Source organism: Esox lucius, chromosome 17, assembly GCF_011004845.1.
Source record: "Esox lucius isolate fEsoLuc1 chromosome 17, fEsoLuc1.pri, whole genome shotgun sequence".
NCBI lineage: Eukaryota > Metazoa > Chordata > Actinopteri > Esociformes > Esocidae > Esox > Esox lucius.
Window position 1 is genome coordinate 40,535,963 of NC_047585.1, and position 27,194 is coordinate 40,563,156.

General features: G+C 46.9%; 2 protein-coding genes across 10 annotated transcripts in view; both read right to left on the reverse strand.

Moving 5' to 3' along the window:
• Positions 1-620: 620 nt before the first annotated feature.
• si:dkey-19e4.5 (UBA_like_SF and PTH2 domain-containing protein) lies at positions 621-5,710 on the reverse strand. Of its 4 annotated transcripts, none has more exons than XM_010894989.4 (7): positions 5,457-5,710; positions 4,481-4,596; positions 4,084-4,155; positions 3,903-3,977; positions 3,640-3,737; positions 3,183-3,297; positions 621-2,197 (listed from the first exon to the last, which is right to left on the reverse strand). In XM_010894989.4, the coding sequence occupies exons 2-7, from the start codon at positions 4,592-4,594 to the stop codon at positions 2,111-2,113; spliced, it is 561 nt and encodes a 186-aa protein (XP_010893291.1). In that variant the 5' UTR covers positions 4,595-4,596; positions 5,457-5,710; the 3' UTR covers positions 621-2,110. The 4 variants fall into 4 exon arrangements, with proteins under 4 accessions (XP_010893291.1, XP_012993555.1, XP_010893292.1 ...); XM_013138101.3 differs by having other exon boundaries at positions 4,481-4,599; XM_010894990.4 differs by lacking the exon at positions 5,457-5,710 and adding an exon at positions 5,388-5,449 and having other exon boundaries at positions 4,481-4,599.
• Positions 5,711-6,700: 990 nt separating this feature from the next.
• Positions 6,701-27,194, reverse strand: part of plxnb1b (plexin b1b) — an 88,933-nt gene continuing 68,439 nt past the window's right edge. For all 6 annotated transcript variants that reach the window (XM_013138132.4, XM_029113905.2, XM_034287194.1 and 3 more), the window contains exons 10-37: positions 25,317-25,425; positions 24,715-24,823; positions 23,178-24,188; positions 22,473-22,613; positions 22,058-22,180; positions 21,712-21,805; positions 21,178-21,344; positions 20,199-20,350; positions 19,799-20,041; positions 19,430-19,606; positions 18,579-18,807; positions 18,245-18,490; positions 17,452-17,631; positions 17,037-17,185; positions 16,832-16,932; positions 15,903-16,120; positions 15,386-15,564; positions 15,226-15,292; positions 14,469-14,615; positions 13,863-14,028; positions 12,769-12,872; positions 12,461-12,545; positions 12,046-12,212; positions 11,327-11,487; positions 10,617-10,764; positions 10,334-10,474; positions 9,627-9,701; positions 6,701-9,380 (exon numbers count right to left, since the gene is read on the reverse strand). In XM_013138132.4, coding sequence (XP_012993586.3) covers positions 9,276-9,380; positions 9,627-9,701; positions 10,334-10,474; positions 10,617-10,764; positions 11,327-11,487; positions 12,046-12,212; positions 12,461-12,545; positions 12,769-12,872; positions 13,863-14,028; positions 14,469-14,615; positions 15,226-15,292; positions 15,386-15,564; positions 15,903-16,120; positions 16,832-16,932; positions 17,037-17,185; positions 17,452-17,631; positions 18,245-18,490; positions 18,579-18,807; positions 19,430-19,606; positions 19,799-20,041; positions 20,199-20,350; positions 21,178-21,344; positions 21,712-21,805; positions 22,058-22,180; positions 22,473-22,613; positions 23,178-24,188; positions 24,715-24,823; positions 25,317-25,425 — 4,994 coding nt within the window. In that variant the 3' untranslated portion in view covers positions 6,701-9,275. The remainder of the gene's footprint in view (positions 9,381-9,626; positions 9,702-10,333; positions 10,475-10,616; positions 10,765-11,326; positions 11,488-12,045; positions 12,213-12,460; positions 12,546-12,768; positions 12,873-13,862; positions 14,029-14,468; positions 14,616-15,225; positions 15,293-15,385; positions 15,565-15,902; positions 16,121-16,831; positions 16,933-17,036; positions 17,186-17,451; positions 17,632-18,244; positions 18,491-18,578; positions 18,808-19,429; positions 19,607-19,798; positions 20,042-20,198; positions 20,351-21,177; positions 21,345-21,711; positions 21,806-22,057; positions 22,181-22,472; positions 22,614-23,177; positions 24,189-24,714; positions 24,824-25,316; positions 25,426-27,194) is intronic.

The following is a 27,194-nucleotide window of genomic DNA, read 5'->3' on the forward strand; positions in this document are numbered from 1 at the left end:
ATTCTGAAAGAGCTTAAGTAGAATACATTCAGACCCATAACAGAAAAATTACAAGAATTCAACAGAGGTTTAGATGCGTACACAGCGCTGATCCAGGATCAGTGTAGCTTTTGAAACAAGACACATCATTACCCCACACCTTGAGATGATCCCTGGATATAGGCCTAGGTTGTCTGCTAGAATGTTCTCGGGAAGTTGGATTCCTGCACGGACAGGATAACCTTTGTTCTGTAGTGCTTGCAGAACACGTCATTAAAGGGCTCTTCTGAAGGAACATGTCCAAGTTTCCTAGCATTTGTGCCACACAGAGGCTCACTTTCTACAATACCTCTATTGTGACTGTGGTGAACAGGCCACATACCAACAGCCATGTCACATAGCCACCAAACCATAGCACCTAACCAAGCACGCGATATTTCCCCGAAACGCTCTCCCGCCCACGGCTGAAACGTGGCAGAATTTGCAACATTAATTGTTCTAATGCCATAAATAAATCTGTAGTTTTCTGCGATATGACATTTTATGTTCAGGTAGGAATGTTGTTCACATAAAACATGAAAGTAAAGGGTGGTGTTACTAAAGGCTAGGAGGGGGGGGAGAAGCAATAATTTAACTCAGTCTGGACTCTGGGGTCATTTTTAATATTCTCCTTGGTTTCAAAACACAAACAAATGATTGTGTAACACAGGAAGGTATCAAAATGAATGCAGCCATGATATCTAACACAAACAAAACAATAAGTAACTCGCATGCATGTCATGTCAGTTCCATTTAAATTATTCATAGAAAGAATTTCCATATTTAGCAAAACTCGAGCACCATTTGTGTCGTTTTAACAGAAACGTGAAATATCCTAGATATCCGTTTGTTCTAAGAACTGTTAGGTGCAACAACCAGTAATGCTGTTCTTAAAATGTTATCATGTAATTCCATATCCGTCTTAAATCTCTATGCTGTTTTTTTTAAGATCATATTCATAGGTAAACCATTTAGCCCAGCTATCTACAGTGTTTTTTTGACTACATCATAAAGATAACACTTACTCTTAAAGCAGTTTTACAGATTTCACAAACATCTCATTTGTGTAAACCATTAATAATTAGCTTGGGGCACTGAGCAAGCATCTGCGCAGTAGCCCATTTTAACTCACACAAGTTCCTCACACTCAAAACCTGTTCACCACATACAAGTCAGTATTACTTTACTGCCAAACCTAGGAATTTTTACTCAAAGCAAGCAGAGTCAACCATTTCCTTTCCTGCCAGAACAGAAAAGGGAAAATATTACTCCACCAAAACCCATGTAAGTCTAAGAGCGATTGTGCACAACGTGAAGTGTGGCACATCACAGGATTAATATATATATGGCCTGAACAAACGAACATCAACCGCAACAGAAGGCCATTTGACGTCAGTATGTAGAGCTGTTTCTAAGGAACAGGGTCTCTGGGAGAGAATGCAGCATACAGAGGTGTATACATACACGTTTTACAGAGGAAATAGCCAACAGTAAAGCTCTCCTTACTGACAGTCACTTTCACAGGGATATCCTACACCTAAAAAGGATTTTATTACAATTATATAGTTTGCTCTTTGAATTAACAGAATTTAACAAATCACCAAAACACCAAATTCTATCCTTGATTTTTTATTTAACGTTTTTAAATACGCTAAATCATATTTTAAATGGGGAGAAAGAGTTATGCTCTCAGTAACTTTCACCTTCATAAAAAATGTGTGCTTCTCTAACTGTGCTAGCAAACTTTCTCCATAATGAATAAAATATAAAAGTAGACATTAAAAAGTTGTTCAAGCTGCCTTTAACATAGTCAGGATGAGGAATGTATCCCTCCTCGACGTGATCAGCTCTCCATACATGTCTTCTCCAGTCAATGGCTCGGACAGGGAACAGAACAAGAAACAAAAATGGTGGTTGGGTCATGTCTGGTTGTTTTTCTCTTTTTTTTTTTCTTCAGTTTTTTTGTTTCATTACGTTGTCGTAGTTCCGCACTTGCATGCCAAGACCATTCTGCTGTTAGGGGATGTCGCCCTCTGCTGGCTGCCCCTGCGGCACTGCACGGCCCTGCACCTCCACAGCCACTTCCCATTCCTTACAGCAGCTTCAGACTTCCCGTGACGTTGTTCACCATCTCTTCTTCCCCAACAATGGCCAGGACAGTGCGCGAGCCAGCTTCCACCTGCCAAATGGAGTTCATATTTCAGCCATAGCATTCAGACTGTGTGTGGGGTAGGCAGAGGGAATAGGTTGCTCTTGCAACCAGAGAAAGGTGTGGTATAGTTCTCTTTTACCACTAATGAATGCAGATTCTTTTTAAATCTTAAAATGTCCTTGCTATCCAGATTTTTTTTTTTAAACCTAAATCTGTAATTGTATTGTTTTTTGTTTGCCTGAACCTCACTAATATTTTCAGGTTGTTATATAATCCTGTCTGATCCAGGGATTTTTCTGCCATTGAGGTCCTTAGGCAAGGTTGCCTAGGCATGTTTTTTGGTGTGTCTGATAAAAGCAAACAATCAAGGAATCCAGACAAATGGTAAAGAAACAATACTGAAATGCATTGACATTAGTAGGAAAGTAACTCCACGTATTTCATTTATTAGAGCAGTTGGCCTAATTTGCCAATTTTTTTTTCAATTGATGAACAAAATGCATCCGTGACCAAAAGTATTTTCCTGAATTTTCTGAAGAAGCAAAATGCCCTCACTGAAATGATAATGGATCAATATATTCTGAAATAGTGTAATGTTTGACAATCACCTAAATAACACCAAGTCAGTCAGGGAGACAATTTTTTTTTTACAATACAACACCAAGAAATGTAAAGAAGCATAGAATTAGCAGAAAGCTTACCTTAAAACTGCAAAATTATCATGGCAGTAGGTCTAGAATTGCACTGATGAAGGCATAAAGCCGAGACTTTTGTATATTATTTCTTTTTTTAAATTCAGTTTTCAGCATGGATTCAAATATAATTTGCTGCATCTCAGCTACCTTAGACTTTTTCCCGTTTCGATGTAATAAGTGCCCGCGTCCTGTTCATTTTTCACCAATTGTTTCGCTCACACACCAGATGTCTTTTTAATATTCTGAACCCCTCTCTCAGATGTACCTAGGATTGCAGGACGACAGCTTTAAAAAGGAAAATAATTCTCTCCGCTCACCTGGGTGCGTCCGGCATCCTGGACCAGGTACGTGGGCAGGCTGAGGCTCATAGCCAGAGCCTGCAGCTCTAAAAGATGGGCCATGTTTGTCCCCTGAACCACCACCTTCTTTGCCCTGCACACCACACAAATACACGTTTAGCTGCTCTGCCGTGACAGAGGCAGACAAAAGGATGAAACTGCTTAGAATCCATAATACTGATTGGCTGAGATTGAGGACAACTCAATATACTACCGTACATTGGCCATATACACAGCCACCCATGCCTTAATCTTAATGTATGTAACAGACACAGATAGTGGCACCGTAATTACCAGAAGTCATTGTGGCGTTTTAAAAGTGCATGGCTGGTTTTAACTGCAGTATAGATTCTCAAGTTAAATACACAGTCAGGGTACTGCCAAAGTAAATGCAGTAATTATGGAAAGGTTGGGTCCAGTCAGGTTCAGCTCTCACCCGCCATGGTCCCACTTCCAAGCCATTTCCCTCCAGCTGTTCTTCTCCTGCAAGGCCTGGTAGAGACCCACAGCTGCATGGCTCACCTGAGCAGCGACCTAGGCAACACGCAAACACTCAGGAGGTTGCAGAAATTCCAACACAGGTCTCATGCATGGGCCTCGTCTGAAAACAACCCATCCGGCTGGCTGACGCAAACTATAACACAACTGGTACCAACTAGCGACACCGCGCACACCAACAAGCCCATTCTACACACTGACCTTTCCGACACCCATAGCCAGGTCCATGTTCACCACAAACACCATCTTGAACATGAGGTCGTCGTCTCCTTCCTCCTAAAGAGCAAGAGAGCGAGAGGCGTTCACAGTGGGCACAGACACAGTATGGGACAGGTGGCGTTTCAAGGTGTACCTGTGCAGACTAAGGCTATCTTAAGGGCACCTCATTCTCCAGCTTGTTAAAGTAGTACATGGCAGCCTCCTCGGCAGACACGTTCCGGGTGTGTAAGAGAGCCTGCAGGGGAGAAGACGCGTGGGAAATGTTAAGAAACGTGTGCTCAGTGGATTAGACAATTGAAAGATCCGCAGGGCTTGTTGCAGTCACAATGAACACGTTCCCAGAGACACAGAGATTGTACTAGCAAACAGGAGTTGCATTTCAAATAGGACCCTAGTCTTTGAGGGCCCTGATAAAAAGTAGAGCCATGTGCAGCAGAGGGAATAGTGTGCCATTTGGAATGCGCACACTGACGTGATGACCCGACAGGGAAACAAGCATAATGTACTGCAGATCATTTCCCTGCAAACGCAGGATAACCTGTACTCAGTAATTAACCCACTTGCTTGGCAGCCTCTTCAGGGATGTCCAGCTCTCGCAGCTGCTGCAGGTACACAAGGTTGACCTCCTGAGAGACCTCAGGGCCGGTCTGCTGCTGCTGCTCAGAGGGCTCCATAGCTGCTGAAGTTGGACCACACTGGATTACTTACAGTAAAACATGATGCAGTACTTTAAAAACAATTAATATACATAGTACACATTTGGCATGGGTCTTTTCGCGGTCATTTAACAGATGTGTCATGTTCGTGTCTCAATCCTGCATGCTAAAAACTGGCAAAATGTAAACATAATTTTTCCTTGCAATATGGCCATTAAGATGGTAGACGCCTAACTGGGTATTTATACACTTCGCACTTAGTTGAATACTTGAGCCTTACTAGAGGTTATTAGTGAACTGATATCGTCGTTACCTAACAAAATCATACTTATGTAACTACCCTACATCTCACGTTTAACTACTGTACCTACTAGCTGTAGACAAGTTTGGTTGTTAGCAAAGTCATCTAGCTATGTTTGTAACGTTGTTAGCCAATTACCCACACAGTACAGCGAGCATATGAGGCTATGGTTAGCCAGATAGCAAACTAAATCAGATATCATACCACAACAGATTAACTGATCTCGCTTACTGACAAATCGATTGTAGGATGACAGCTAGATAACGTAAGCTAGTTAATCGACGAACGGTGATCACAAGACACCGAGACGAAGTAATTATACTGAAAAAGAAAACAAACCGTAAACGTTAGCAAAGCAAGCTAAATTAACATAGCAATTATTGCAACATCTACACTATTATTTAAGAGTCCGATTAGCGAACTATGTTCACTAGACAATAGCTGGTCTTGTAACATTTATAACTGACCAAACTATCTCATCTGTTTTTGTTATAGCTAGTCATGTTTTACCGTTATTTCTTTGCACGCAAGCACTAACGTAAGCTAGCTAGCTGTCTAACTTGCGCGAGCCACTCCTACCTGCGTTGCGTAGCTAGCTTATTAGCTACAATCTCCGTGAAAACAGTGGGATGGATGAGAGTGCTTTCAAACCAGTATCCACCCTCGCCTTTCACTGCGATGAAGCCAGGTTGTTGACAGCAGAGACGACCTGTTCATATAAGGATGGGTGTGTTTTTTTTTTAAAATTATTTTACACCATTTGGAGAAATGTTAGCTCCCTTTCTCAGTTGTACGCAACCAGAGACAGTACAGAACAGATATTAGATTCGGAGACACGCCCCTTTTTTATTCTATGCGGGCGGGGCCACTCTTGTCTACTTAATACCCCCGCCCAGCAAGCCGGGGTGACCCAGAGCCAGACAGTTTACTGGTTTGACGTTAGGGGCAGGGGTGGTAAGGCTAACTCATTACCGCGTTCATTTGCAAAACGTTCTTGAACTTTGAAAATATTGACACATTTGACATGTAAGGCATTTCTACGTGTTTGTTCTAGGCCTTCTACCCTCTCCTCATGGGTCTAGAGCTACACATGCTAGACTTGTCTGCTAACCATCAAGCCCTTGACTAGAGAATCAGTTTTTACTGTTCAGGGTTAAAAAAAAAAAGTGTGAATAGTGTTGAAGACCTTGGTTCTGCCATAAACAACAGAATAGTTTGTATGTATGAGTATTCAGTCTTAACTTCTCAAAACATAGAAGTGTTTGAACTCAGCTCTGGTCTGCGAGACTTAATGCACTGACCAGAATAATTTATCAGTGAAATGTCTCCTACCATGCACTCCATCCTGTTGGTGGGCAAATATGCAGAGCAGAGGTGTGTGCAGTTCGTTTGAACATTTGTCAGTTTCATCCTTCCGTTCTTCAATGTACTCTGATTCACTACACGTTACTTATACTATGGAGAAGACTGGACAGAATGAAGAACTTTCACAGAATGACAAAATAGCCCAAGTCTTTCACGTCATGCCAAGGAATTCAAAACCAACACAATAGACCAGGGGTGTCAAACCGGTTCCACGGAGGGCCGAGTGTCTGCAGGTCTTTGGGTTTTCCTTTAAATTGGTTCCCAGGTCAGACCTGAACAACCAGGTGGGGGTAGAAACTAACCAATTAGTGAACTCATTAATCAATCAGGTACAAGGTGAGAGCGAAAACCTGCAGACACTCGGCCCTCCGTGGAACCGGTTTGACACCTGTGCAATAGACTGCCATTTAATTATATTCAAAATACTTTATCAGAGTCAGATGGAGACACACAGCACGTGATTTTACGAATACTTTTATTACTTCACCACCTGTAAGAATGTACATTTTATTAAACAGATTAAGTCGCTACCAGGAACAATATTAATTATGTACAACGATATTAACAGACAAAATAAGAACGATTCTTAAAATGTGCTCATTGCAGAGCCTGCTCTACATAGCTGAATTCATACAGCCTAACAATAGTTACAGTTTTTCCCTCAAATGAACACAACTTTGTCAACTTGAATGAGACATTAGTTGCTCGAGTGGCATGTAATGTGACGTTAACCTATATAAGTTAGTATGTCTTGTTTGAGCCAGTGCGACCTGGGGATAACGGCGGCGCCCACCAAAAGGATAAGCTCTGTATACGTCAGTAGAAAAGAGGTGCATGACTGGTTTTCAAATGGCCAAACAAAAACAGACGGTGTGATTGGGTCAACACTAATACACTGCACAGGTAACACATTGACATTTGGGACAACCAGCTTCAGGAAATGATGCCGTAATGTGACAGAATGCAGAATTGAGCACATGGTGAATGACACACCCCGTAATCACGAGAAAACGATTTCAGTAAAATTCAGAAATTTGCTCCTTAAACCTAATATTCGATCAAACGTTGCAAAATGTGAGTAGGTCAAAGTATTTTTCTGTGAAACAAGGACAGTAATTTCAGCAGTTAGAAAATAAGTTAAACAAATATATAGTCGCCATCTTGTGTTCAGCAGAAGAACTGCAATACACATAAACAAGCGGTTTTCCACTGTTAGACAAGCTTACAACAGAACTAAAACATGATTCAATAGATTTCTCTTGGTTTAAAATAAAAAAGGGAATGTTAAAAATGTACAACATGAAAAAACTGAAAATACCCCATAAAAAACTGTGGGACAGGTTTTAACTATATTAAATTCTAGAGTAGAGATTGGTTTGTTCAATCACTGAACTAGGGTCCCTGCAGTGACTGGTACCGTTTAGAAACAGCAAAAATAAACAGCGTAAAACCAACAAATTACTGTAAGTAAACCATTTATCCACACGGTCAACTAATTTCAGTACCTTTAGAAAGACTGCCTCCTTCCTTTTCGTACCAATCTTTATCCTGGAGTCAATTCAGTCACCAAAAACTGTTCATTTCAACTTTGACAACAAATCTGTTCTCCCAATTCTATACCATAAAGACAAACATCTCACAGATTGGTATGGAAAGGGGTGCTAACTAAAAAAGCAGATTGACAAATTAAACAAACAAAAAAACCATTGAAAAAAGAGAATAGTTTTCTTATGAGTGTGGCAACTGTCCACTACTCAGAAAAACACTGTGCTCTTTTGATTTGGACGGATAGAGAATTAAGCTACTGTTACAACTAGGGCAGTCAGTTAATCAGTTCATTTAAACGGTCACTTGTAATTTTTTGATTTAGGTGCAAAAAACTGTGTGATCTTCAGATAATTAGAACAGTGTTCAAATTACACTGAAAACATCCAAAATAATAATCCGTAAAGCAAAAAGAAAAAGCGCAAGCTGACATTGAGGTTTAATAGTGTGTTTTCTCAATTGACCACGTTTCTTTGCTGTTACTTTAAACAAAATCAAGATGCCAATGTTCTTGTACTGATTTTTTGGTATGAAATATCTTAAATTACAGATTGCGATTATTAACAACTGAATCGCAAGAAATCCTGCATGTTAATTCGGTTACATTTTATTTATGACAGCAATAGCAAAACATTTCAGGAGCAATGGAAGAAAAAAAACGAGTACAGAAAAATTCAGATGAATAAAAGGAGGTAGAGTGTAAATAAAGACTAAAGCCCCTAGGAAACCTACTTTATTCAACTGTAATCATCCGTGACGATGTGGTGCCCAGATAACAACGTTTGTGTCAAACCAACCCAACCATGCCCTATATAGAGGAAGGCATTTTACAAGTAATGCCCAAGGCTCTAGGTGTATCGCTACGTAAAACAAAGACAGCTCACCCTGGCACATATGCACAACCGAAGAGAGGGAGACGGGCGGACGATATGACCCCTTATCATGAGAAGACACCAACACACGGCCTCCACAGCCGTCTCCATGTCTCATCACCAACCCAGTGTCTTGTGGTGTGAAATGGCTTCATGTCGTGCCATCAAGTGAAACGGTGACTGTTGACTCCTTTCCATCTCGAACCATCCCTTTCTCTCTCCGTCGAGCTTTCACCAAACTGTCATTTTTTTAAAACACATAACGGGATTCCTTCCGTCGCGAGACTAGTGCTGTCTTCAGCACCTTACTCTACTTCCAGACAGTTCTGGAAGCCAATGCGAACGGGACACAAACATGGCTCCTCCTTGTGAATGTGTCTGCAGTAACGGGTTTCTCTTTTCTTGTCCGCAATGCTGAGGGAAGAGTTTGTAACCACACATCCGCGCGCTCGCGCACACACACACAAGCAACTACTGAAGGGCTTGAGGTGTTCAGTGTGGTCTCTCTGTGCCGGCGTTTCAGTGTGGTCTCTCTGTGCCGGCGTTTCAGTGTGGTCTCTCTGTGCCGGCGTTTCAGTGTGGTCTCTCTGTGCCGGCGTTTCAGTGTGGTCCTCGGTCACAAGTCTGTGACCTTGTTCTCCACGGCCGCAGCGATCTGCTGGAGCCGGTAGCCCAGCTGCATCTTCTGGGCCGTACTGTCCTCCTCCAGGGCCCCAATGATCTGAGAGACAGTGGGGGTGGAGTAAGAAACATGTACGGTTGGAGAGCGAATTAGAAAGCAAATCAAATATGGCACCTGGTAAAAAATACATCATTTTTCAGTCAGGCAGAATATATTATATTGTTTATCATCATCATAGTCAACCCCAATATTATTACAATTTTACAAATGGGGTTCAGACCAGGTTCGAGGTCAACCAATGCAACAGATGTGATGGCTTGTTCCACCCAACCACCACAGACTTACCTGGTCGTAGTACTTGTTGATGTACTTGTACAGTTCATGCAGGGCAACGAGGTAATTCAACTCTCCAGAGTAATTCTACAAAAAGAAAAAGGACACGTTTACCACAAATAATATGCCAAATTCCAACCTACAATCCCCGCCACCTGAACACTACCTTTCCCCACGGCCCACAGTGACCTTCCATGTGTCCCGCAGAGACTAATAAGACTGCTGACCACATAGACACGTCCTGACCATTAACTAGACAGCTGCAATGTATTGCAACCAAAATATTGCATCTCTCATGTTATATATATATATATGCCATACTGCCGTCCCAGCACCATTACACCAATTATATAGTTAATTAGGAATTTAATCTGGTTCAATCCATCACCTCCAACATGTTTACTCAGTGTTTTTTTAACGTTACTCTCAGCTGATTGATTACTTCAGGGCGATAAACCATCTAACATTAAGCTGTAAGAATGGTGTGTAAAACTGAAAATTAACAAAAGGACAAAGATTAAAGGGATATTTCACTTAAAACCTGCGTGTATTTTATTCATAAAAAAATGTAAACTATTTTGTAAGCAATTTTTTTCAAAGCACTATTAGTAGAGGGCAAAAACAGTGATGATGCATTTAGTGAAAGGCGAGTAAAAAAAATCCCTTTAAACGAAGAAAATAAAATGTAAGAAACAAATGAACTGGAGATAAAAACCAACCCTGGACAGTTCTGCTAACGCAGAGTTCATCTCCTGGTCACTTGCAGAGATGGTTTGTCTGATATCAGCGTAGTACCTCTCCACCATTTGCTTGTACCGGGGGATGTCTCGAGCATACAGTAGTTTATTGATTGGTGAATCCTGGAGATGGAAGGAGAGAGCATTTAAAAGAATCCCCATTGCAGGGTTTGTGATGACCCAGACATGAACTCCTACATACCCACAGGCACCCCCACAACAATCCAATCCTTCCACCCAGCCTGTCTCTCCCCCACTCTCTCACCCGGCCCAGTTTGTGCTCGGAGGTGGTGCACGAGTCCATGAAGGTCTGGGAAATGACCGTCAACACGGCGTCCACGTGGTCCGAGGGCTGGACGTCGAAGATGAACTGCGGGTTTTTTACAATGTTGATCCAGAACCTCAGAGGCAGACTGGGGGTCGGGGGAGGGAGGAGGTCTGTTACATGCATGGATGGATAACGGTCATGTTCACGTGCTGCATGTCACACACACACACACACAGAGTCCTAAGTAAGGAGGTGCGCATGTGTGTGTACCTGTTGGACTTCCAGATGTGCAGACAGGGTGTGTGTGTGTGTGTGTGTGTGTGTGTACCTGTTGGTCTTCCAGATGTGGAGACAGTTGTAAGTGTGTGCGCGTAGTGATGGCCATTCGAGGCTTCATTACCGTTCTTCTAGCAGCAGGATATTACACTAGCAGCGCTTACTGAGATTTTCTTTTTCAAAATAAAAGCCATCATTGAAATATATACCGCAGTATAGTTCGCAATCTACTCAGTAAATTTTATGTTTAATGTCCATTACAATGTTATTCTTGTCTGTTCTTTTTCACATACTAAATTAACTATACTGCCTTGTGAATTTCAATTATGGCTTTTATTGTGATAAAGAAAATCTGAGTGCTGCCAGAATAATATACTGCTGCTAAAATAATGCGAATCAAGCCTCGAATGGCCATCCCTGTGTGTGTGTACCTGTTGGTCTTCCAGATGTGGATGGTCTCCGGGTCTGTGATGGAGTGGTGCTGTGCCTGATCATCCAGGAGGTCAAAGAAGTACTTGACGGCCAGCGGAACAGGACGGCTCGTGGACAGGATCACCGTGAACAGGTCATCCACAAACTTCTGCAGAGTGCCCTGAGGAGGATGGGGTGGTCACAATTTGATTTCTTCAAATATTTAGGTACTATTTGCAACCATGGCTTTGTCTGAACACAGCAACTCCTTGGTATGTTCCAGAATGTCTATCTTAATAAAGAGCATGTGTGTATGCACGTGTGTGTGTGTGTGTGTGTGTATGAGCACACAAACAAATATATCAATGTAGACACATTCAGTATTAACCTTCATGGACAGCAGGCATCGTGGGAGTGAGGTAATATCCTGTTTATAAAACCGGTCGCTTTAAATACTGAGTAACTGGCTGACAGCCGTGGTATCTAAGACCTTATGAAACAGCTGGTTTGAATACTGATGAGACCGTATCCCACAGATATCACTTTTTACTGCCCTAAATGTCCTTATAACAGCAATAAGGCATCTCAGTGGTTTGTGATATACTGCCAATATACCACGGCTAAGCGCCGTTTCCAGGCACTCCGCAGCGGCCCTGTTCATGAACAGCGCCCCCTATGCCTCGCTGCTTACACCTACCTTCATGAACAGCGCCCCCTACGCCTGGTTGCTTACACCTACCTTCATAGACAGCAGCCGTGTGAGGTAGATCTCCGGTATGGCCTTGGCCCGCTCCCTCTCTCTCACGCTGCCCCGGCGGTGCTTGGGGAGCTCTGGCTCCTCGCTGGCCTTGACCAGGTGCCAAAGCCGAACCCCACCCTCGTCCGCGTCCTCCAGCATGGGTGTTTCTGAACGCGGGAGAATGGGCGAGAAAGGTTTACTGGGTGCTTTTGGAAGGCACGGGTTAGGTTCTTCAATGCTCCCGTGGGTGGCAATGAGTAAGAGTCGATGTTTAAGCTTTCGTTGCTACGACGTGACGGGATACACCGATGGGTGCTCGGCAGAAACGTGGCGGCAGAGGGACTCTCATTCAGTACGGGTAATACTCGCGTGCAGTAGTAGCGAACAACAGATGTCGAATGTAAGTGGAACTCACTTTCCCCTGCCATGTAGTCGTGGTTGTCATGATGGATGTGTTTGCTGTGGCGTGGGACCAAAGCTACTGTTGCTCCGTCTGGAACCTGAAATAACAGCCAGAGTTATATAACGCACTCTCTCTTTACGGGTGCCTTAAATCAAGGCTTTACTCTTTGTCCACGCTTAGAAGGTTAATGAAGTGTAGTGCACCATTAATGAAGACTTAGAAACATACATGTTATATAGTCTTAATACAGGTATGAAGCAGGCTTTACAGAGTGTTGCATGTAGACTGGTTATAAGGCTGTATGAAGTGAAACTGCCGACCTTGTAGTGTTGTAGTGTGTTAAGCCGTTTCCAATTCCCCTGGACAACAGACGTCAGGTCCTCATCAGACAGGATCAGATGACCGGCTACACCAGCTCTCCACTCTGAAAGCACAAACACGCGGCTAGACGTCAACACGCGGCTAGACGTCAACACGCGGCTAGACGTCAACACGCGGCTAGACGTCAACACGCGGCTAGACGTCAACACGCGGCTAGACGTCAACACGCGGCTAGACGTCAACACGCGGCTAGACGTCAACACGCGGCTAGACGTCAACACGCGGCTAGACGTCAACACTATTATAATCAAGGTAAGGATTTCTTGGATACTGATTGGATGAAAGTCATGGTATATTCAATTTTCTCAGCTGGGCCCAACGACAGCACTTAGCCTTCGTACCATGGCCATAGACCACAGACCTTAGTATATACATACCACACACCTCAGTACAAGGGTTCCCAAACTTTTTTGTCCGACATCTAAAAATTCTCGCAAACCCATTTTTTTTTTTATTTGAGGCAATAAGAGTCAATTGTAAAACATTCTCCCCCGACCCCATTTTCATATCAGGTGACCCCACATGGGGTCGGGACCCCAAGTTTGGCAACCTCTGCATTAGTGTATACATTCCACACACCTTGGTATATAGGAATCACATATCTCAGAATACACATACCACACACCTCGGTATATACGAATCACACACCTCGGTATATACATACCACACACCTCAGAATATACATACCACACACCTCAGAATATACATACCAGAGTCTGTCTGTGTGTGTGTGTGTGTGTGTGTGTGTGTGTTCCTCACCCAGGTCCAGGGAGTCTGTGTGTGTGTGTGTGTGTGTTCCTCACCCAGGTCCAGGGAGTCTGTGTGTGTGTGTGTGTGTGTTCCTCACCCAGGTCCAGGGAGTCTGTGTGTGTGTGTGTGTGTGTTCCTCACCCAGGTCCAGGGAGTCTGTGTGTGTGTGTGTGTGTGTTCCTCACCCAGGTCCAGGGAGTCTGTGTGTGTGTGTGTGTGTGTGTGTGTGTGTTCCTCACCCAGGTCCAGGGAGTCTGTGTGTGTGTGTGTGTGTGTTCCTCACCCAGGTCCAGGGAGTCTGTGTGTGGCCGGTGGGAGAACGAAGAGCCCTTGTAGACCTGGTCCAGAAGCTTCTCCTTCACCTGGGTGATCGTATCGATGTCCAGCACCTTGGACGGCAGCGGCTGAGTCTCATTCACACCCCCACCCTGGATCAACACATTCAGGGTCTGGAGAAGACGACACAGGGCGGATGACACAGGGCGGATGACGCAGTGCGAGGGACACAATAAATACACACTTTCTTGGCTGTATCTTTGTCTTATATTTTTAGGTAGGTTTTTAAATCAACACATCCAGGGACTGAAGGGGAAGACACAGGGGGCGGACGACACGGGGCGGATGAATCAGGTCGGATGACACAATAAAAGCCCACAATCTTGGCTGCGTCTTTGTCTTATACTCTTTTACATTTTTTAAAATTTAAAGCACCATATCTATCTGTGTTTTTGTACACACAAGTGTGTGTGTGTGTCTATGCGTGGTGTACACGTGAGTGTGCAAGTATGAGTGTGTCTACAAAACCTGAATGTGTGTGTGCGCGCGCGTGTACGCACGAGAAAGTGCATATCTGAACAAGTGTGCCTGTCCACACACTAAGAGTCCTCACCAGGGTCTTGTACTCAACGTCTTCTCTGAGCAGGCGGTTGTCGTTGAGGGTGTACTTGGCCTTGCCAGTCACTGCATCCACAGGGCCTTTGTCCACCTGGTGCTTGATGGCTCTGAACAACATGTAGAGGGACTCGCCTGCAGAGTCCTGCGTAGAAATAGACAGACAACGACGGGTTGGCGTCATGCTAACAAATCAGGTCAATGGTTTGAATGCTAACTTTACACTGATGAGTGCTAATTTGAGAAGGCGTTGTGACCCGGTCTGTCATAAATAGCCACAACTGCTTACAGCTGTCAAGGACGGCCAGAATCCCACGCCCGGGAATAAAGGCCAGCTGTAATTCCTTGGCTCTTTTGAAGTTACAGAGAATATCAAACAAGATCCTTGGCACGTCCCAACTATGATGTCACTCAAAACGCCAAAGGTTAGGCAAGGGTCATGGTGTGTTTTAGGGTTAGGTTAGAGGTTAAGGTTTAGGGTAGCGACATCCCAAGTATCCCAGGGAACAATAATACTGAAGTAACGACATAATCAGAAATGCCCGGAGTTTCAATTCAGGTCTCTCGAATCCTTGAACCCTTTCAAAGAAAGCAGGAAGACAATTTCAGGCTGACCAGCTACGTTCACGCAGGACGCCCAATTAAAAAATTCCTCCAGTAAGTAGAAAAACCTGTGGCAAATAATCAGCGACTGGTTCAAAGCGGAGACAGCGCTCACCTATGAACCTTCTAGGGGTTCATGTGGACCGACTCACCCTGAGGAAAGCATAGAGGCAGACGGACATCCAATTGGTCAGCAGCTTCTCCACCACCGTCTCCGTCCTGAGGAGCACAGGAAGTGTTACAGATCGCACGACCTAGGTACAAAACAACCCCCCCCCTCCCTTGTCCCTGCGTGTTTTGCCGCCGTCTCACCTCCGCAGCATGAGTTTGGGGTTCTTGGCCACGTACTGCTCCACCAGGTCATTGAGGAGGGTCTTAAGGATGTCCGTGAAATACTCCAGTTTGCCGTGAAGCGCCACCGTCAGGAGAGACGCCACGTAGGCCCGGTCCCGGGGCGAGAACGTCCGCTGGCTCTCCAGCGTGTGGATGAACTGTTACGGACAACAGAGGTGAATAGGTCAATTAACGCCACCGGGAACTTCCAGGTATGTGTGGAGGATGCAATGCTATTACACAGTGCAATATGTTGATAGTAAATCAGCATTTGACGGACGTCCCTTGGTCCTACAGTATCTGACATTGTCTGATAAGGTGGACTGTAAGTGACTTGGTTTGGCTTAAGCCACGTTTTCGGGTTTCCCTAGAAGCTAGCTAAGAGGACTGTACTCTCAAACTGGTTGGCAGGCTGTTCCATGATCCAGATGCTCCCACTGGAGAAAAAATGCAGTCCGGCTAAATTCTCCCGGTGTCTTCGTCACTGTCACTGTACCTTGGTGAGGAAGAGTTTGCTGTTGAGGAGGTTGGAGAGCTGAACGAGGCCCTGCTCTACCGTGGCGCGCCGACACTCCTGCACGTCCAGATCCCTGCGCAGGGGGGACTCCCGGTGGCCGGGGAAGAAGATACGCTCGGCGTAGCGCCGGTAGTCCAGGAAGGGAATGCCAGAGCCCACCAGGTCACTGGACATGTCCATCATCTCCGTCATCAGGTCTGCGGGAGGGGGGGGTCAAAGGTTAAGAGTGTTATCTGGGTCAAAATGGGCCAAGCAATAAGTGGATGTTGGTGGCAAAAAAGGACACTTACATACAAATCACTCGGCTTAGTTTTAAATGTTGTCAATGTCTTCTGTCTGATGTGACTGAATCAGACTGTTGGTGTTCAAACTTAACTCTGGGAATTGTGTTACCGGTTTGAAAGCTGCGAACGTTAACATCGGACGAGTAGTGTGGCTAAAGTTTTACTTGTCAGAACCTAACAGAGTTTTGCAGAGGTTTCATAGAAAGAGTGGGTTTATACAAGTAGATCATTTGATAAAAACACACCTGGTTTCTCGAGTTCTATCCGACTTAAAAAAACTGAGGATGGAGGATTAGTGATACATCACAATGCCTCCTCTTCCCTCATCATATCTGTCTCTTTCAGAGAAGATTCAGGTGTGCTGGGCTGGAACAAAAACCTGCACCCTCTAAATCACTGTTCTGTCTAGGCTGTCCTCTGTGTGTCTGACTAAACTGGCAAGTCTTTTGTTTCGCAGCAGTAACAACTCTTCTTACATGTAACACCCGCCCTCCCCAAATCTGCATAACTTCCTAAGTATAATTAAACCCACGGTATGACCACAAGATCATAGGTCACGGCACATTGACGCTAACGGGATTGTTTGCGCCCATCATTTTGTATAAGTTAGTGTTGGGATCTGACCTGTGAACTCTTTCTTGCAGCGGTCTCTCACACTGGTCTCCAGGTTCTCCAACTGGATCTGGACTTTCTTGTAGTCCCTCAGAGCCTGCTTACTCTTCCTCCTGTCAACACACGAGCACACATTCCAACTGCACTCACATTCTGAGGTAAATAAGAATCACTTAAAACAATCTTTGCATGCACACACAGTCACGCACACCCTTACCTGTAGATGAGCACTATGATGAGGACAATGAGAGCCACGATGGAAGCCCCCACCCCAACACCCACCTGGGCCTCCAGGGGGAAGGTGGAGGGGCTGAGGATGTCATACTGCACCCTCCCCAGGGAGAAGTTCAGGTTGCCCATGTGGACCTGTAAACACACACACACACACACACATCAGCCACGGAGCCAGAGATCATGACTACAAGGGAGTCGGTGATGTCTGATCATGTCCCGTCCATCAGCCGTACCCCCTGAAACCACGCCGGACGGGACCAAGTGAAAAGAACCTCCACAACCAACTGTGTGTCCTGAGACGTGTGTCTCTGGAAATTGGCTCCTCAAGTGTGTGTTTTCTCCTGGGTTTGAGGGTTTGGGTGTGGATGGCTATGTTTCTAGCAGCGTGGTGGACTCACGGTGAACTCCGGCAGAGTGTCGGAGCCCTGGCGTTTCCTGTTGGGTGCTCCCGGGAGGGGCTGTAGGGGCGGGGGCTCACAGTATAAGTGGTTCCTGGTCAGGGTCTTCACAGCACACACACCCTCCCCCACCAGAACCACCACCTCCTCTTTGGTGATTGCCAGGTCCAGGTTCTCCCCCTATGGAGAGAGGTGTCGGAGGGAGTGGGGGAAAGGCAAAAGGGGAGTGCATGATGAAATCAGGTGAGGGCGGGGAGAGTAGATAATGCAACATTGGGTGGCAGCGGCGACAGGGTGAAGGCTCTGTTGTTCTCTCCCTAACCAAGAGTAAACCCTGATTTCTTACTGTGGTAGCTCACCTGACCTCTCCGATTCAGAGGCGTTGGGATGAAGCCAATTCTCAGTTGGACCTTGTGAGCAAACAAAAAAAATACCCCTTTTCTAATTTCCTCTTCAGTGGAACAACTACTCAATCTAAGCCTGTCATGTGAGCGTTGAACTGTACTCCAGACTGGGGGATGGAATGACGGTCATTTATTTTTACGACTGCAACTTTCCACTGCAATGTCTTCCAGGAATCTTCTCTCAAGATCAGTTCAGTGGAAAGTATTGAAGAAAATATAAAAAATAAAATAATGAAAAGACATTCCATTATATCCCCTTGTCTTGACTGTTTATTAGGAGCTAATGCTAACCCCCTGGTATTAACGGCACGTGGATAGACTGAAAGCTGAATGGACGCAGCAGCGGATTTAGCTAAATATAAGAGTAGCAGCTAGGAGCGAATACTAACCTCCAGCTGGATGAAGCTTCCAGGGTTGTAGCGGTAGGGCTTGAGAGGTTCCTGCTGGTTGAGAGGGTGAAGCTTGGGGTTAGGCTCGTAGCTGAAGGCGCCTTGCGGGTTGACGGCGCTGAACGGGAAATGTAGGTTGTCCAGGAGGAACACCACATCCACCCGCGAGCCCCACACAGAGGGCTCCACCGCCGGGCTGCGGCAGAGGATCAGACTGGAAGAGTTCACCTCGCAGCGTTCCACGTACTGCAGCGGGAGACAGCAACCAGTCAGTCACAACCACTCTTTACCTCAGCGGCTACGGCGTCTTTACCCGGTCTCACTTGGGACATACCTGTTTGACGGAGCAGGCAGAGTCCCCGAGACAGGTGGGTTCCGGAATGTTCCCGGGATTCCTCAACGGCAAGTCGTCGGCCGTCACCTCATTTCTTCCTCCACTTCTCCTTCGCCTTCTCCTCTTCTTGCTCTGAGGGAAGGGCTCGTAGGGGGACGAGGTGACCAGCATCCGGGGGTCCTGCACCACATCGAGGTTGTGTCCCGACACGTAGACCAGACGGCCTCCACTGAACAGAGACAGGAAGCGCATGAGTTAAACACTCCCTGAAACATGCCGGTTCTACATGGGCGCGGAGCCGCCGCCACACCCGGTATGAGGAAAGGAAACGAGCACATTGCTCTGATCACAAGCCCAATACAGTACTGTGGAAAGGTTTTAGGCACCTGAAAGTTGAACGTTGGCCTTTTATTTGGGTAGCAAGTGTTTATATATGGTAGCCTCAGTGGGGTATGTTAAATATATACAGTACCAGGCAAAAGTTTGGACACCTACTCATTCAAGGGTACCTCTTTATTTTTACCAATGTCCAAATTGTAGAATAATAGTGAAGACATCAAGACATCATGAAATAAAACATACAGAATCATGTATCAACTTTGATTCTTCAAAGTAGCCACTCTTTGCCTTGATGACAGCTTTGCATACAGTTAGCATTCTCTCAATATTATTATTATTTTTTTTACATTTACTACCCAAATTGAATGGCTTTAGTTTGAATTTCAGGTCCCTAAGACTTCTGGACAGTGCAGTACTGCCGTGGCCTGGTCTGGTAATTCTATTTCTACACAGTGCAATTCTGCCGTGGCCTGGTCCGGTAATTCTATTTCTACGTAGGAACGAGGCCATACCTGAGGAAGCTCTTGGCCGGGGCAGCCTGGGTGATGTTGGGGTTGTGGGTGTAGTAGTACGCTGAATCATAGAGGTGGCGCTGACTGTTGCCATAGCGAAACGTGACCCGGTGCTCCCCGGTCCTGTTGCTGCTGCTCGTCACACACACCACCCTGTCCTCCCGGACCTCAGACATGCTGGAGGAGAAAGACGGGTCAATACCTCTGTGTGTGTGTGTGTGTGTGTGTGTTATTCAAATGGTCGTGTCATTAATGTGAGTGAGTCTCTGTGTTATTAATGCTTGTGTGTCTTCGTGGATGTTTTTCCATGTGGATGTCTGTTATTCACAAACGTGTGTGTGTGTGTGTGTTCATGTGCGTTTCACTCACATCACACAGGGCTCTCCGCCCACGGTAATGGTGATGTCAGAGGACCGTCCGGTTAGCAGGTTCCTTCCGGTGATGGTCAGGGACGTGCCCCCCGCCTTGGGACCCCGCTGGGGGGTCACCCCCATCACAAACGGGTCCTGGTAGCTGAACTTCTGGGTGGAGAGGCCGAATCCCCCCCCGCTCACCTGGACTGACACCTGGCCCGCCCTCGCCCCCCCGCTGTTCATTGTTCGGCACACAATCCTGTGGAGAGAGGAGGCATCGTGGAACTTGGATCCAATGAAACTCACCTTTCAATATGGCAGAGACATAATCAGAAAGTCCCGTATGACCATAAGCCCAAAACCATGACCCCAAATCACACACACACACACACACACACACACACACTTGTCATTACCTGGAAGAGACCTCATAAAGATGGGGCATGACCGAGCAGGAGACCCCAGCCACCGTAACAGAGGTCAGGATGTCCTCCGCCTTCTGTCCCAGGTTGGACCCAGAGATAGTCACCACTGTGCCCCCCTCCACCAGGCCTGACAGGGGCTCAATCTGTCATGGGGGAGGAACCAAACAAATGTTATTTCACATCCAGCCGCTAAATGGTGGACGTCTTCACATCTAGAAGACGTCCACCAGTTCCAGTGGATGTGAGTGGCATGTGGGCATGTTTTATTTTTTAGATTAGATTCAACATTTCCATTGAACAAGTACGAGTGTAGTACAACGATACAGTTAGCATCTAACCCAACGTGCAAATCGAAGAGGGCAGGAAATGTACAAGTGAAACAATTAAGAACAATGTGTTATAGGGGGGGATGTATAAATGTGCAATGAAGGCAAATGCAAGTACAAATGTCAATGTCAATGTCAAGGGCCTTCTGGTCGGCCACGGAGCAACCGCCAAACCACACTGTGGCGCAGTTGGTCAGAATGCTCTCGACTGTGCTGCGGTACAAGTTCACAAGGACCTTGGAGAACAGGCGGGCCTTCGTCGGCCTCCCCAAATCTTCATCAAATTCATATTCGGTGTGATGCTACCTCACTGTGACTTGCCCATTACAAAATAAAATGCTCCAATTTCTGCTTTCTGTAAATTAACCTAGCAGAAGATGAGTTCATAAAGACTGTTTACCGAAAACAGAGCCATGGATTACAGTTTTTCTTTGGAAGACAGACCCTTTCAGTGTCAGGAACACCGGTATGTACAAATGTGAACTGCTCCTTCTACATACACTACATACGACAACAAAACTAATCCTCCTAAACTGAAAAGAGCAAACTGTTGGGTTAAACGTCCTCCTCTCTACCCAGATCAGTTAGTCCCGTCAGTGGACCCTGACGGCCCCCGTGGCAGCGGCGCACCTAAGGCTACTCACCGTGTGGATGAGGGGGGCGGGACAGGTCTGCTCGATGGGCTCCCTGCAGGCGTCTCCGTAGAGACAGGCGGACTGGGGACCGCCGCACCACACGCAGCCATACTCTGGGTCCGCCGTGTGACACCGACTGCAGTCGGACCGACCCACCGAACAGTCGTACAGGGTCACTGGGATGGAGAGGGAGAACTTTTAACGGGTACACCTTTGGAGTCCACGCCAGGACGGAAACGTACCAGAGCCAGCTAGCCGAAACACGTGGGCGTTAGAACGCGGAGTTCGGGTTGACCGTACTTTCTTAGGTGGAGACACGTGGGATGAGTGTGTTGTACATTCCTGCCTGTGTGTGTGTGTGTGTGTGTGTGTGTGTGTGCGCCCGCATTAGAAACCACAGGACACAGCGTGATAAAAAATTCACACAACCACAATTGGTTGGTTGAGTAAAATGAAAACTCAAGGACTACTTGGCATGTGGCGTAAAACAGGCTCAAACAAATCAAATGCCATAATGGCTCGGGGACTGGCTGCAGGGCTCACCATACAAGTCAGGGGAGCTGTCCACGTGGAAGGTGTCCCGCCTCTTCACATACACCATGGCATTGTACCGATCCACTGGGGCGGAGTAGGAATACTGACAGACAACAGAATCACTACGGTTTCAGAAGGAACCACAAAAAAAGGAGGACTAACACTTTGATAAAAACGTGCATAAAAAAGGGAGCTCAGAGACAGTGGGCCTCTGCAGTGTCAGAGAGCTCAGAGACAGTGGGCCTCTGCAGTGTCAGAGAGCTCAGAGACAGTGGGCCTCTGCAGTGTCAGAGAGCTCAGAGACAGTGGGCCTCTGCAGTGTCTCCAGGCCCCAGTGTATGGTCCAGTGTCTCACCTGGTGCAGCTGACAGGTGATGTCATAGAGAGACGGGTTCATCTCGTCTGTCTCCACGTAGGCGTCCACCACCACCGTACGGCCCTCGATCACCAACACGCACTCGTATTCCAGGTCTCTGTCCTGTACGCCGAAGGACACACCCACAGACACACCCACAGACACACAGGGGTCACGACCCGCCTCACCGAGCAGAGGTCTTCACCTCACATTGACCATAAAATATTTCATGTCCTTTTCAACTGTCATTTAGTTTATCGGTGTAAAAAACAGAGTTTCTGTTATAGAATTTCACTGATTCATTATTATTTTTACATCTGAAAACGACGAGCTTTTAGAAATTTGTGTCAACTTATTGAAAACGTAAAACTGAAACATCAGTGCGTGCCTGCGTGTGTCTGAGAGACTTTCTTACCTGGTACAGGTGAAGGTTCCGGGCCAGCAACGTGATCTTCCTCTCCACTCGGACTGGTAACAGAGGTGACCCCTGAACTCTCTCCACACAGGGGCAAGCAGACGAGCCCAAACCCCAGCTGTCATAGGAGGCCTCGTCCCCCTACACCCCACAACACAGCCGCGGTAAACACATTCACGCACAGGGACACACAATGCAACCAAAATAAACCGCATGTTCTGAACACCCCTTCAGACCATTCAACATTCTCTGGATTAAGTATTAACAAAGTAATAAGCTGATATGCTTTTTGATAAAATACTGATAAAATTGAACCTATTGTGGCCTAGCTTGTTTAAGCGGAGTGAGCTGCTGCCTCCGGCACACAGTGCTGTAGCATAGGTTCGAATCTGGACCACTTCTCTTGCAGCAAAAAACCTCTATCCTATCGTAAAACCACTGAATCTATCAAATCATATAGGCCTAAAAAAGAATCTTCCAAATGGTGCCTATGAAACAAGAATACACAATGGAAACATTCACGAAAAAGCAACCGCTTCAGCTTACGCCAATGCAGCCATTTTTTCCGGGTAGATTTACCAGAAGCAACAATGTCGAGAGCGACAACAAAAGCAGAACATGAGGAGCAGCCAGGGAAGTGGGAGATCCGGGGTTCCAGCCTGGAGGCACGGTGGACGTGGAGGTTTCGGGCCATTTCAAACTCACCGGCAGGAAGGCGTCAGCCGGGTCGTACTGGTACTCCTGCTCCGAGTCGGTGTCCAGGAGCTGTGGGTAGGCAGAGGCCGAAGGCGAGCGGTCCGCGGTCTCTCCGTCGCCCGACAGCACCGTGGCAACGGAGTCGTTCTCCATCGCCTTACCCCCCTCGACTTCCACCCCGAGAACTTCTGGTTCGGTTGGGGGCTCCGGGTCCAGCGGTGGCGAGGTGGGGGGCACCGTCAGGTCCAGGTGGTAGGTTGGATCTGAGTCGCCTGGTTCGCCCAGGAGGAAGGGGGTGTGAAGGGGCTGGCTGGCAGCCGTGGTCGGGTCCATGGGAGGCTCCGCGACAGCTGAAGACTGGTCCGGTTCCTGGGCGGGCGACACGGTGACCACCTCCAATGGGGATATCTCCGGGGGGAACGCCAGTGGGGTCAGCGTGGCCAGATCACCCAATGGCTGGTCCTCTTCGGTCATCGCCGTTGCCACTTCGGTTTCAGCGGCAAGCGCCACGTCGTCGGGGGTAACCGTTTCAGGGCCTTCAGTTTCAGCCTCGAGGGCGAGGTCTTCAGCGGCCGCCGGCTCCTCGTCCTTGCCGGTGGTGGTCTCGGGCATGGCGCTCGCCGTTAGGGATAAATCTGTAGGGGGCAGGGCGATAGGGGTCTCTGTTGGCACGGCGGCGGTGGACGCTGTTGTGGGATCCACGGTGATGGTGGTCAGAACGTCTGTAGGCAAGGGTGTTGATGTAGGCTCCTGGGTGGTAGCTTCGGCTGTTGTTGTTGGGGGCGGGGTTGTTGTTGGGGGCAGAGTAGTTGTTGGGGGCAGAGTAGTTGTTGGGGGCGGAGTAGTTGTTGGGGGCGGAGTAGTTGTTGGGGGCGGAGTAGTTGTTGCCTCTGTTGTTGAAGTTGTTGTTGTTGTTGTTGGCGGTGCAAGTGTGGTTGTTGGGGCCACAGTCGTGGATGGCGAAGTTGTTGTTAGAATTACGGCTTTGGTTGTGGGAGGAGCTGAGGTGGGGAGTTGGAACTGGGAGATGAATGGATGATGGAGGGGGAGATGTTGGGGGGGGGGAGACATGGAGGAGAGGGTGAGACAGAAAATAAACAGCTAAAGGAAACTCAAAAATAAACACTCCATATCGGACATAAAATATTCTGAAGGATGTCAGTGTTCCAGTCAGTGATGAGACTCATGCGTTTGGTTAGAGGGTCATTAATAATGAGTATTAGTGATACCGGATGCTTGCTCGTTTTGGGACATGAGATGCAGCGATAATATGGGTGGATATTAATGCCCCCCACTATGGTTCACTCGACAACCGACTGGCCCAAAACTGCCAACATTTACCGGGCCACACAAGTGTGTTCTGGATGGACCAAACAGCAAGCAACATGGCACGACCGGTGGTTCGTTTCACGGAGTCAGGACATCACTCTTCTTTTTTCTTCCACAACTACCGTGACGTGCATTCGCGTGTACGTGCAGCGTGCTGGTCAACCTCTTGCTACCTGTCCTTTGCATCTGTGTGTGCGCGCGTGTGCGAGAGACTTACGTGTTCATTATAGATGATGACTCCCTCGTCACAGGTGGCCTTGTGGGTGCAGGTATGCTGGTGAACACACCAGTTGCAGCCCCAGCGACTCAACACGCAACCACGGCAACTAGCGGGGTTGAACAATTGAAGAGACAGTTACCACACTTTGACTGTTACAGCAGAACAGAAAGAGTGGGGTGGGGAGGGATGTACAGAGGGAGGGAGAAAAGAAGGGAGGCAGGGAAAGGACAGTTAGGGTAGATTAAGGGCAGATGGAGAGTTCGAGACAGGGAGTGGGTATTTAAAGAAAAGGGTAGAATATAAAAGGGAAAGAAATAGATAGGAGAAACAGGAAAAAGGAGCACACACCGATAGCTCAGGCTAATCCAATTGCTGGCAATCAAGGGCCAGTGGTTAAAAAATTATGTCCCTAGTGTAATCGAATCTATTAGCGCTGGCCACTTTTTTTTCCCTCCATCGGGGCGCTCTAAACTATGTACAAGGAAAGTACCAGGTCAAGCAGCGGTGTGGGCAAACAGACCAGTATTAAAGAGCACATGAGAGCAGCCAGGGATCTGCCTAGGAGTGGGAGTGGGAGGAGGTGTCGTGGCGGGACTCACGGCATACTCCCTGACAACTGCTTGACGGCAGTACAGTCGTAGAAGGTGAACTCTGTCGCGGTGACCACAATGTCATGGAAACGGAGGGACAGCGTTATGGTGACAAAATCTGAGGAGAGAAGGAAACGGACGGAATGAAGACAGTGAAGAGTGAAGGTACTGCTGCTGGGTGTATCTGAAATGTGCATTAAGTTGTTGTCAGTATATTGGCAATTTGTATTTCGCGGAGCCCAGCTGCAGCCTGTGTTTTTTAACTAAATATTTTGGAGGGCTGTATATTTTTGTTTCTAAAATGCCTTTCAGCTGAAATCACAGCAAGTACATTGTTTTTTTAAATTTGAATTTAATTTTGATACTTTCACTTAGATTTTTCTATAGATACAAAATAAAAGAAAAATCCCCTGGACCCCTAACCGGCTTCTGATCTCCTAACAGGCAAAAAAAATGGAAAATATTTGGCTAAGCTTATCGTCTTAGAACCTTGTCCTTTGGAGGTTTGAAAAACAGAGCTAGGCCGTGACTGAGTATCCAAAAGCACTGTGTTCTTCAAAACAGCGTGAGAAGGCGAGAATGTGAGAGGTTGAGCATATGTCCCAAACCCCCCCCGTATTCTGCTATGAGCCCAGGTCCAATGTAGTGCACGGTGTAGGGAATAGGGCTGCATTTTGGCCACCAACTGAGTGTGCCTGGTCCAGAAGAGAGCCACAACAGAGCTGTAATAGAACCCATCTGCAGTTCTAAAGACCCAGACATAAACAGAGTTCTGGTCACTGGAACCTACTGTGGGAGGCAGCGCACACACACACACACACACACACATACACACACACACTTCTCCTTGTACTACCTGTGGGATCATTGGACCCCCCATGCTGCAAAGTTTGCGTGTCTGTACTAAACCCCACAGACTGACAGGACCACTTCCTTAAACCCAGGGCCTGAGAACCACAACAAACCTACACTCTCCACACACAGACAGGGTTCATGGGACCCAGACAGAGACAGTGAGAGGAAAACGAGGAGGAGACAGAAGATAGACTGGAGAGATAGAGACCAGAGTGACTTGAGAAAAAAGAGAGACAGACAGTAGAGAACAGAGGGGGGCAGGTAAAAGACAGACAGGAGAGAACAGAGGGGCAGGTAAAAGACAGACAGGAGAGAACAGAGGGGGGCAGGTAAAAGACAGACAGGAGAGAACAGAGGGGCAGGTAAAAGACAGACAGGAGAGAGAACAGAGGGGGGCAGGTAAAAGACAGACAGGAGAGAGAACAGAGGGGGGCAGGTAAAAGACAGACAGGAGAGAACAGAGGGGCAGGTAAAAGACAGACAAGAGAGAACAGAGGGGGGCAGGTAAAAGACCGACAGGAGAGAACAGAGGGGGGCAGGTAAAAGACAGACAGGAGAGAACAGAGGGGCAGGTAAAAGACAGACAGGAGAGAACAGAGGGGCAGGTAAAAGACAGACAGGAGAGAGAAAGATTAGAAGAGTAAGTGGTGGAAGGGGAGGTACAAGACAATAGTTCACTAGTAAAAAGTGTGTGTCTGTGCCTGTCTGTCTGTCTGTCTGTCTGTCTGTCTGTGTGCGCGTCTGTCTGTGTGCGCGTCTGTGTCTGTGTGCGCGTCTGTGTCTGTGTGCGCGTCTGTCTGTGTGCGCGTCTGTGTCTGTGTGCGCGTCTGTGTCTGTGTGCGCGTCTGTCTGTGTGCGCGTCTGTCTGTGTGCGCGTCTGCGTCTGTCTGTGTGCGCGTCTGCGTCTGTCTGTGTGCGCGTGCGCGTCTGTCTGTGTGCATGTGCGCGTCTGTCTGTGTGCATGTGCGCGTCTGTCTGTCTGTGTGCGTGTCTGTCTGTCTGTGTGCGTGTCTGTCTGTCTGTGTGCGTGTC